General features: G+C 46.7%; 1 protein-coding gene across 6 annotated transcripts in view; it reads right to left on the reverse strand.

Annotated features, from left to right (window-relative positions):
* The window catches only part of LOC121562156 (Down syndrome cell adhesion molecule-like protein 1 homolog), a 143514-nt gene that overhangs the window by 14224 nt on the left and 117908 nt on the right, over positions 1-11382 (reverse strand). For 4 of the 6 annotated variants that reach the window (XM_041874529.2, XM_041874524.2, XM_041874518.2 and 1 more), the window contains exons 19-21: positions 8249-8458; positions 6904-7059; positions 3150-3289 (exon numbers count right to left, since the gene is read on the reverse strand). In XM_041874529.2, coding sequence (XP_041730463.2) covers positions 3150-3289; positions 6904-7059; positions 8249-8458 — 506 coding nt within the window. The remainder of the gene's footprint in view (positions 1-3149; positions 3290-6903; positions 7060-8248; positions 8459-11382) is intronic. The other 2 variants (XM_041874540.2, XM_041874535.2) reach the window with 1 other exon arrangement.

Genomic DNA, 11382 nt, shown 5'->3' on the forward strand with positions numbered 1-11382 from the left:
TCAAAAACAATCAGTAAGCCAGAGATATCACTAACAGTCAGCCAGAGATATCATTAACAATCAGTCAGCCGGAGATATCATTAACAATCAGTCAGCCGGCGATATCATTAACAATCAGTCAGCCATAGATATCATTAACAATCAGTCAGCCGGAGATATCATAAAAAATGAGTCAGCCGGAGATATCATTAAACCGTCAGCTGGAGATATCATTAACAATCAGTCAGCCGGAGATATCATTAACAATCAGTCAGCCATAGATATCATTAACAATTAGTCAGCCAGAGATATCATTAACAATCAGTCAGCCGGAGATATCATTAACAATCCGGCTGACTGATTGTTAATGATATCTCGCCGACTGTTAGTGATATCTCCGGCTGACTGATTGTTTATGATATCGCCGGCTGACTGATTGTTAATGATATCTCATCGGCGACTGATTGTTAATGATATCTCTCAGTTGACTGTTAATGATATCTCTGTCTGACGGATTGTTAATTATATCATTAACCATCAGTCAGCCGGAGCTATCATTAACAATCAGTCAGCCGGCGATATCATTAACAATCAGTCAGCCATAGATATCATTAACAATCAGTCAGCCAGAGATATCACTAACAGTCAGACAGAGATATCATTAACAATCAGTCAGCTGGAGATATCATTAACAAACAGTCAGCCAGAGATATCATTAACAGTCAGCTGGAGATATCATTAACAATCAGTCAGCTGGATATATCATTAACAATCAGTCAGCCGGCGATATCATAAACAATAAGTCAGCCATAGATATCACTAACAGTCAGCCGGAGATATCATTAACAATCAGTCAGCCGGAGATATCATTAACAACAGACAGCCGGAGATATCATTAACAATCAGTCAGCCAGAGATATCATAAAAAATCAGTCAGCCGGAGATATCATTAACCATCAGCCGGAGATATCATTAACAATCAGTCAGCCGGAGATATCATTAACAATCAGTCAGTCTGAGATATCATTAACAATCAGTCAGCCGGAGATATCATTAACAATCAGTCAGCCGGAGATATCATTAACAATCAGACAGTCTAATGAGGGCTATCTACTGCAGACATCAGCAGAGGAGAGCACAAGGACACAAACGCATACATACACACATACAGAGGCAGACTATTACATACAGAGGCAGATACACACAAGCAGACGCACACATACACACACACACACAGAGACAGACATCACATACAGACGCAGATACACACACACACACACACACACACACACACACACACACACACACACACACACACACACACACACACACACACACACACACCATGGCTGATATGACCTGGGGATGGATGCTAGGGCTCTGTGTAATTGTGGTGTGTTTAAGCCAGCCGTGTGTCTGCTGTCTAGACACATCCTCATCACTGTCTATACATACACACACACCCCTTCCCTTCGCCCATCATACATCACCTAGGTTCCCCAGCACCCAGGAAGTGCCCCCCCTTCCCCTGGCCCCACCCACCAAATGAGTCTGTGGCCCTCCAGCTACCCAGCTTGCCGCTGTGCTGCTCATCTCTACACAGACTAGAGAGAGAGAGAGAGAGAGAGAAGAGCATATCTCCATATTCATACAGTATCACTATCAAACTGTTGTTGTGCAGAAAGGTTTATTCTGGGCACATTTCTTCACATATTCATGTTGTTTCTCACTGTTTCTCAACTGAACGCAGCCCTGTAGGGATCTACTGGGGTGGCTGGGTTCATAACAGCTTTTTTCTCTTGTCTCTGTTCTCTCTCTTTCTCCCTTCACTCCCCTCTCTCTGTCTCCCCTGCCTCCCTTCTCTCTTTCCCTCTATCTCTCCATGTCCCCATTGTCTGCTCTCTCTTTCCCTCTATCTCTCCATGTCCCCATTGTCTTCTCTCTCTCTCTCTCTCTCTCTCTCTCTATGTCTCTCTTGTCTCTCTCTCTCTCTCTCTCTCTCTCTCTCTTTCCCTCTATCTCTCCATGTCCCCATTGTCCTCTCCTCTCTCTCTCTCTCTCTCTTCTCTCTCTCTTCTCTCTCTCTCTCTCTCTCTCTCTCTTCTCTCTCTCTCTCTCTCTCTCTCTCTCTCTCTCTCTCTCTCTCTCTCTCTCTCTCTATCTCCCCCTCCCTCTCTCCTTCTAGTGTGCTCTCTCTCGTTCCTCTCTTTCCTTATACTTCCTTCTCTTTCTGTGTCTCATGCTTTCTTGCTGGAGGGTGGAGGATGGATGGATGGTGGGAGGAGAGGGAGGAGTGTCAGAGTGTGTGATGGTGTAATGGATATTAAAATATTCCTCCGGCGTGGAGATAGCGCTGATCCGGGGAGCGATAGAGGGAGATAATGAAAAGTGGAACAAAAGTACTCCCCGCGCGGTGTGTCTGACCCACCCTCCCCTCCCCTCATCCCTCTCTCCCTCTCTACAGTTGCACTCATTTACATAGTAATCATCCCTCACTCTGTGTGGGGGCCACGAGAGAGAGAGAGAGGGAGAGAAAAGAAGAGAGGGAGAGAGTGATTTGTGAATGAGGGAAAGAGAGGAGTAGAGTGAGCATGTGTATGTCTGGATGGGGTACATTCATTTGGTGTGAAGGTACACATTATATCTGTGTGTGTTCGGTTATGTGTGTATGTCTGTGTGAATATGCTGGAAGAGGTGTTTTATGCATGTATTTCAGAACTTACTGTATAGCTGGAAAAGTGAGAGAGAGAGAGAGAGAGAGAGAGAGAGAGTGTGTGCGTGTGAGTGTGTGTGTTTGCTGTCAGCTTGTTTCCTGCCCTCGTTGATGAACAGATGAGGTTGTCCTGGCAACGTGATGAGACGCAGATATGCAAATGTGGCAGAAGGGTGAGTTTACACACACACACACATGCGGTATGAGGAGAGCTTATTTCACACACATCCTGCTGATACTGCAGCACCAGACCACATGCTTGCACGTACAAGCACACACACACACACACGCAAACACGCACACGCACACACAAACACATAGGTATAAACACAAAAATACTCGCAGACAGACATACACATTCAGAGGAGAGTGGATTATAATCTATGCCAAGAGACCCTCCAAGTGAGTGAGATGGACAAAACCCCAATGACTTCATCCAACCCCTCTCCCAACTCACCGGTTGGCCTGATCCGGGGCTGGAGCAGTAGATGGTGTACTTGCGGATGATTCCATTGGGCTTGTGTGGGGGTAGCCAGGAAACCACCACACTACTGGTGGATGAGGGCACAGCTTTGATGCCAGCCGGGGGGCCAGGGTCTGAGTCACAGAGAGAGAAGGAGAGAGAGACCATTACAGAGAGGAAAGGAAATGAGGAAAGACATAAAGGATTGTATCAAATGGACATCAACATAAAGAGCAATACAGTAACTGCTTGCTCCTTCAAGGTGTGACGTGGAATATTCAGTTTATTGTAAAACAATAAACCTTCCTAATATTGAGTTGCACCCCCTTTTGCCCTCAGAACAACCTCAATTTGTCAGGGCATGGACTCTACAAGGTGTCGAAAGTGTTCCACAGGGATGCTGGCCCATCTTGACTCCAATGCTTCCCACAGTTGTGTCAAGTTGGCTGGACCATTCTTGATACACATGGGAAACTGTTGAGCGTGAAAAACCCAGCAGTACTGCAGTTCTTGACACACTTAAACCAGGGTGCCTGGCACCTACTACCATACCCCATTCAAAGGCATTTAAGGCTTAAAACTCCTTCTTTAACCTGTCTCCTCACCTTCATCTACACTGATTGAAGTGGATTTAACAAGTGACATCAATAAGGGATCATAGCTTTCACCTGAATTCACCTGGTCAGTCTGTCATGGAAAGAGCAGGTCTTAGGGAAGTGTTAAAGTGAGCAGGCTGATTGCAGCTTTGCTGGTCTCAGCCTGTAATTTTAAGAGGCTCAGAAGACTAAGAGAGGAGATGAGACATGAGCGAGAGAGAGAGAGAGAGAGAGAGAGAGAGAGAGAGAGAGAGAGAGAGAGAGAGAGAGAGAGAGAGAGAGAGAGAGAGAGAGAGAGAGAGAGAGATAGAGATGAGAGAGTAGAGAGATGAGAGAGATAGAGATAGAGATAGAGATAGAGATAGAGATAGAGAGAGAGAGAGAGAGATAGAGAGAGAGAGAGAGAGCAAGAGCAAGAGAGAGAGAGAGAGAGAGAGAGAGATGGTGAGAGCGGTGTGGGGTGACAAACATATTGTCAGTCTAATCTCTTGTCTAGAGCGGAGAGCTACTTGTGGTGTTGTGTTTATGACTAGTGGACTAACTTTTCTGATAGGTCAATACATGTAGGCAGAGAGGAAGAGACCCACTGCGTAGCTTTGGAATAAGGACACACATGTACACACACTTGGATGTGTGTGTGTGTGTCTGTGAGAAAGAGGCTGAGACAGTGTATGTGTGCGGTGTGTGTGCATGAGAGAGAGACTGAGAAAGCGAGAGAGAGAGAGAGAGAGAGAGAGAGAGAGAGAGAGAAAGAAGGAGGCGTTGCACAATCTCCACTCCAATCACTACTCCATATGGAGACAGACCCAGGGGCAGAGAGAGAGAGAGAGAGAGAGAGAGAGAGAGAGAGAGAGAGAGAGAGAGAGAGAGAGAGAGAGAAGAGAGAGAGAGAGAGAGAGAGATAGAGATAGAGATAGAGATAGAGATGAGAGAGATAGAGAGAGAGATAGAGATAGAGAAGAGAGAGAGAGAGAGAGAGAGAGAGATAGAGAGAGAGAGAGAGAGCAAGAGCAAGAGAGAGAGAGAGAGAGAGAGAGAGAGAGAGATGGTGAGAGCGGTGTGGGGTGACAAACATATTGTCAGTCTAATCTCTTGTCTAGAGCGGAGAGCTACTTGTGGTGTTGTGTTTATGACTAGTGGACTAACTTTTCTGATAGGTCAATACATGTAGGCAGAGAGGAAGAGACCCACTGCGTAGCTTTGGGAATAAGGACACACATGTACACACACTTGGATGTGTGTGTGTGTGTCTGTGAGAAAGAGGCTGAGACAGTGTATGTGTGCGGTGTGTGTGTATGAGAGAGAGACTGAGAAAGCGAGAGAGAGAGAGAGAGAGAGAGAGAGAGAGAGAGAGAAAGAAGGAGGCGTTTGCACACACTCAATCACTACTCATATGGAGACAGACCCAGGGAGCAGAGAGAGAGAGAGAGAGAGAGAGAGAGAGAGAGATGGTGAGAGCGGTGTGGGGTGACAAACATATTGTCAGTCTAATCTCTTGTCTAGAGCGGAGAGCTACTTGTGGTGTTGTGTTTATGACTAGTGGACTAACTTTTCTGATAGGTCAATACATGTAGGCAGAGAGGAAGAGACCCACTGCGTAGCTTTGGAATAAGGACACACATGTACACACACTTGGATGTGTGTGTGTGTGTCTGTGAGAAAGAGGCTGAGACAGTGTATGTGTGCGGTGTGTGTGTATGAGAGAGAGACTGAGAAAGCGAGAGAGAGAGAGAGAGAGAGAGAGAGAGAGAGAGAGAAAGAAGGAGGCGTTTGCACAATTCCACTCCAATCACTACTCCATATGGAGACAGACCCAGGGGCAGAGAGAGAGAGAGAGAGAGAGAGAGAGAGAGAGAGAGAGAGAGAGAGAGAGAGAGAGAGAGAGAGAGAGAGAGAGAGAGAGAGAGAGAGAGAGAGAGAGAGAGAGAGAGATGAATAAAAAGAAAGAGAGGGAGTATTGAGAGAATTCTCTTGGACGTATGTGGAGAGGGTGCCCCTGGACACACTGTCAACCCACATCAGACGCAGAGGAACACTCAGCTAGCCAACACACACACACACACAGACACAAACACACACACAAACACAAAGCCAGTCTGAAGAACACGTACACAGACATTCACAGAGAGAAAGCAGAGGGTAAGAGAAAAATAGAGAACAGAGAGAGGGGAATAGAAGAAAGGCCTCCTCTGAAATAAGACTTCTGAGAATCTCTGCTCTCCTCTCCTCCATCCCTCCTTCCCTCTGTCTCCAAACCCCGGCCCCCACCCCTGCTTTGCCCCAGGGAGGAGAGGATGTAATCCACAGCCCACCAGTGTAAGCACAAAATTAATTATCTCTAAGCCACAAATAATTAATCTCTCTCCTTGTGCTGGGTGCTGAGCTGGACACACACACACACACACATATACACACGTAGATGCAGATGTACCCACACACACACTTATGCCCCCCAAACACACACCCTTTGGCTTCTTAGTTCTCATTAGTACTGGTAATAGCACATCACAGCACAAAGAGGCATTAATCAGCAACCTCAGCCTCCTACACCCGACATCAGCCCCCTGCCATCCATCCATCCATCCACCCCCTCACACCCCACAAACTAACCCCAGCCCACCCCCCTGCCATCCATCCATCCACCCCCTCACACCCCACAAACTAACCCCAGCCCATCCCCCTGCCATCCATCCATCCACCCCCTCACACCCCACAAACTAACCCCAGCCCAGCCCACTGCCATCCATCCACCAATCCACCCCCTCACACCCAACACACCAACCCCAGCCCCTGCCATCCATCCATCCCCCTCACACCCCACACACTAACTCCAGCCCCATGTCATCCACCCCCCTCACACTAACCCCAGCCCAGCCCCCTGCCATCCATCCATCCATCCATCCATCCATCCATCCATCCATCCATCCATCCATCCACCACCTCACACCCCACACACTAACCCCAACCCAGCCCCCTGCCATCCATCCATCCATCCATCCATCCATCCATCCCCCTCACACCCCACACACTAACCCCGGTCTCCCACACCTTATCTAGCATTAGGCCACACCCTCAAAACATGTGCGTGTTTTGTGTGTGCATGCATGCCTCTGTGTATATGTGTGTGTGTGTGTGTGTGTGTGTGTACTCACGGTCCTCGCGGGTCTGGATGTACAGGACATTGCTCCTGACCCCATCCCCAGCCTGTGTGTATGCCAGCACCTGGACACTGTAGTTTGTGAACTTCTCCAGCCCTCTCAGCTCCACCTGTTCACGAGTTGTAGTGATGTTCTGCATCTCTCCCCATTCTGACAGAGATAGCGGGCGAGAGATGGAGGAAAACAGGGTAATAGAATGGAAAGTGTATAGAGTCAGACAAAAGGACAGGGGAAGAAGAGAGGAAGAATATGATCAGTCCTCATGAATAGTTTTCAAAACAGAACCACAAGAACACCAACACATGCACAAAGATACAGACGGATAACTGGACACAGCACATGGCTCTTATACAGTATCGCTGCATGAGAAGTAGCTTTGAGTAGGTTCAGGTTTGTTGTATGATTAGCTAGTTTAGGGGTTCGTTGGCATTTGCTTGGAAAATGTGTAGTAGGAGTGGCAGGCTGGTGGTTGGGGTTGTTTCAGGGATTCACAAAATAGTTCAGTGTTCACAAAAAAATCACGCAAATGTTGTATTTAAGCAGGAAAATCTATTTTACAAGGAAGACCAGTAAATAAGTTATTGTACATAAACCAGGTTAGGTATCAGTAGCAGTCAGAGGTCAGTGCTGAGGGTTGAAAGGTTAAAGGTAGGGGTGTAACGATCCATCTACTACATCGATGTATCGATTTATATTCCTATGATCCAACTACATCGATCTGTGCTCGGCGAGTTGGCCTTTTGGACAACATATATCAATCTAACATCGTTTTAAAATGTAATAAATCGATTGTATCGATACTAGGAAATAACCCATTGGATTTAAGCACATCAGACTTTATATGGATGTTTTTTCTTAGCACTTTTAATGATAAAGGCTTTAAACATTACTCGATTCAGTCTGCCTATCCGTGACGTCATCGCCCCGCGCCAGCAGCAGCGCAAAGGCGCAAAGACAACAAAACATAGCATGGCGGACGACAGAGGAGAAGCCGACGAGCGAGAAATATCAAGCCACCATTGCGGTCCTTACAAGAAACAGGAATCTAGGAAACTTCACCTGCACTGTCCAGTATCCAGGTATTTATTTCAGTCACACTGGTTGAATTTTTGGCTAAAAGGTTACTGAATCGATTTCAAGTCACTGAATCGTTTCGGATCGTATCGTTCTAAATGAACCAATATCGTCCTTGAATCGTATCGACAACCACGAATCGTGATACAAATCGAATCGTTGTTAAAACGAATCGTTACACCCCTAGTTAAAGGTCAAACTCAGAGGTCGACTCAGGGTGGAGGGGTCAGAGGTCAGAGGTGAAAGGTGTAGTAGTTATAGTTACTCTGCGTGGGGCCCTGTGCCCGTGCGTGCGGGAGCGGGTACATCGGTCCCCCACAGCACCCACCTCCATCGGGGAAGAGGGACCAGAAGACCACGCGGTAGCCCTTCAGCACGCCGTGCAGTGTCAAACGCGGGGGCTCTGCCCACGTGATTACCGCCTCGTCTGATGTAACCGAGATGGCCCGCACATTCTGGGGCGGCTGGCTGGGCACTGGAGAAGGGAGGGAGGGGAGAGGGGGGAATAGATTAGTATCAGGACCCATCAATACATTACATGTAAAACACAACTAGCTGTTTCCGGGACACAGATTTAGCCTAATCCTGGATTTAAAAGCAAGCTTAATGAAGAATCTCAAATGACAGTGCTTTTTAGACAGGACTAGGCTTAATCTGTGTCTAGGAAACCTCCCCCTGAAGTTTAAGATCCTAAAACAACAAGTAGTAAACCAAGATATGCAAAAACACAACTCAAACCCTAGATTAGCATAACGATCTAACCTGACATCAGATGTGAGTGATGACTCTAAATAAGAAAAAAGACACATCTGTCCTCTCTGATGTGAAGATGTTGGTGTAAAAGGTTCCTCTGTCTCACTTCTCCCAGGTGCCCCTTCTATCTATCAGCTGCCCTTGGCTCACTGACCAATGGGCTTTCACTGGGTGAATAACACCACTATTGAGGATGAACAGATATGGACTTGTGAGAGAAAGAGAGGAACAGGATGAGTGGGTGAAGGCTGACTGAACGGAAAGAGAGAGAGCAAGAGAGGCTTGCAACGATAGGGAAGCTGCAGCTGGTGTGGCGAGAGAAGGAGTTGTGGAGGAGGAAATGGAGAAGGAAGGGAGAGAGAGAGGGAGAGAGAGAGGGAGGGAGAGAGGGAGTAGAGAAATGAGGGGTTTTTGTTATTAGGTCTGAGGGTCCATCTTCGCTCACAACCCCAGTGGACGCAACTCCAACAGCCATTAAGACGTTAACGTCCCAGGCCTGACACAATCATAACCTACTCCTTACCATTTACAATGTTCCAAGCCTGACACAATCATAACCTACTCCTTACCATTTACAATGTTCCAAGCCTGACACAATCATAACCTACTCCTTACCATTCACAATGTTCCAGGCCGGACACAATCACAACCTACTGCTATCCATTTACAACGTTCCAGGCCTGATACAATCACAACCTACTCCTTACCATTCACAACGTTCCAGGCCTGACACAATCACAACCTACTACTTACCATTCACAACATTCCAGGCCTGACACAATACAACCTACCACTATCCATTCACAACGTTCCAGACCTGACACAATCACAACCTACTACAATCCATTCACAACGTTCCAGACCTGACACAATCACAACCTACTACTATCCATTCACAACGTTCCAGGCCTGACACAATCACATCCTACTACAATCCATTCACAACGTCCAAGGCCTGACACAATCACAACCTACTCCTTACCATTCACAACGTTCAAGGTCTGACACAATCGCAACCTACTACTATCCATTCACAATGTTCCAGACCTAACACAATCACAACCTACTATTATCCATTCACAACGTTCCAGGCCTGACACAATCACAACCTACTCCTTACCATTCACAACGTTCCAGACCTAACACAATCACAACCTACTATTATCCATTCACAACGTTCCAGACCTGACATAATCACAACCTACTACAATCCATTCACAACGTTCCAGATCTGACACAATCACAACCTATTACAATCCATTCACAACGTTCAAGACCTAACACAATCACAACCTACTATTATCCATTCACAACGTTCCAGACCTGACATAATCACAACCTACTACAATCCATTCACAACGTTCCAGATCTGACACAATCACAATCTACCACAATCCATTCACAACGTTCCAGACCTAACACAATCACAACCTACTATTATCCATTTACAACGTTCCAGACCTGACATAATCACAACCTACTACTATCCATTCACAACATTCCAGACCTGACACAATCACAACCTTCTACAATCCATTCACAACATTCCAGACCTGACACATCACAACCTTCTACTATCCATTCACAACGTTCCAGATCTGACACAATCACAATCTACCACAATCCATTCACAACGTTCCAGACCTGACACAATCACAACCTACTTCTTTCCATTCACCTTGAATACAACACAAAGGGAAGGGAGTAGAGAGGGAAGTGTAGAGGAAACACAAGAGAGGGAGGTGAGAGAAAAAGTGGGAGAGGAATAAAGTAGAAACAGGAAAACATAGAAACAGGCAAGAAGGGAGGTATGTACGGAGGGACTAGAGTGAAAGAGTGGGTGGGAGAGAGAGATGTGAGGCAGCTTGTGAGGGAGTCGAGGCAGAGAGATAAATGAAAGGTGTTTTTTGGAGCGAGAGAGAGAGGGGAGGAGGAGAGGAGGGAATGCGGGCATAGGAGGAGAGGAAGGGAGTTGAAAGCGGGAGCGAGGGAACAGAAAAAGATGAAAAGAGGGAGGAGGGAGACAATGCGTTCAGCTGTGGATAATTACGACAGGAAACAAACAGATAGAGAGAGAGACAAGCTAATTAGAATTATTTTTAGTATGCTTGTTGTTATCACTATTATCATAATGGCCATCAATATCACTGTCACCACAGAGACAGCCACTGGGAAGAGCAATGCTCTGGACCAATGGGGCTTCAGCCAACTGTGTGTGTGTGTGTGTGTATGTGTTTGGGCATGTGTGTATTCATGTGTATTCATAGTGTGTGTTTTCATATTTCATAGCAAGAGAGAAACATCAAGAGATAGAGGAGGAATACACAGGAGAGTGTTGGAGAGACGCCCCGCTAGAGATCACCCAGACACAGAGAGAGAGAGGGATGGGGGAGCGAGAGAGAGAGAGAGAGAGAGAGAGAGAGAGAGAGAGAGAGAGAGAGAGAGAGAGAGAGAGAGAGAGAGAGAGAGAGAGAGAGAGAGAGAGAGAGAGAGAGAGAGAGAGAGAGAGAGAGAGAGAGAGAGAGAGAGAGAGAGAGAGAGAGAGAGAGGGATGGGAGAGAAAGAGAGAGAGAGAGAGAGAGAGAGAGACAGAGACAGAGACAGAGACAGAGACAGAGAGAGAGAGAGAGAGAGAGAGAGAGAGGT

This window comes from Coregonus clupeaformis, chromosome 5 (assembly GCF_020615455.1).
Source record: "Coregonus clupeaformis isolate EN_2021a chromosome 5, ASM2061545v1, whole genome shotgun sequence".
Classification (NCBI taxonomy): Eukaryota; Metazoa; Chordata; class Actinopteri; order Salmoniformes; family Salmonidae; genus Coregonus; species Coregonus clupeaformis.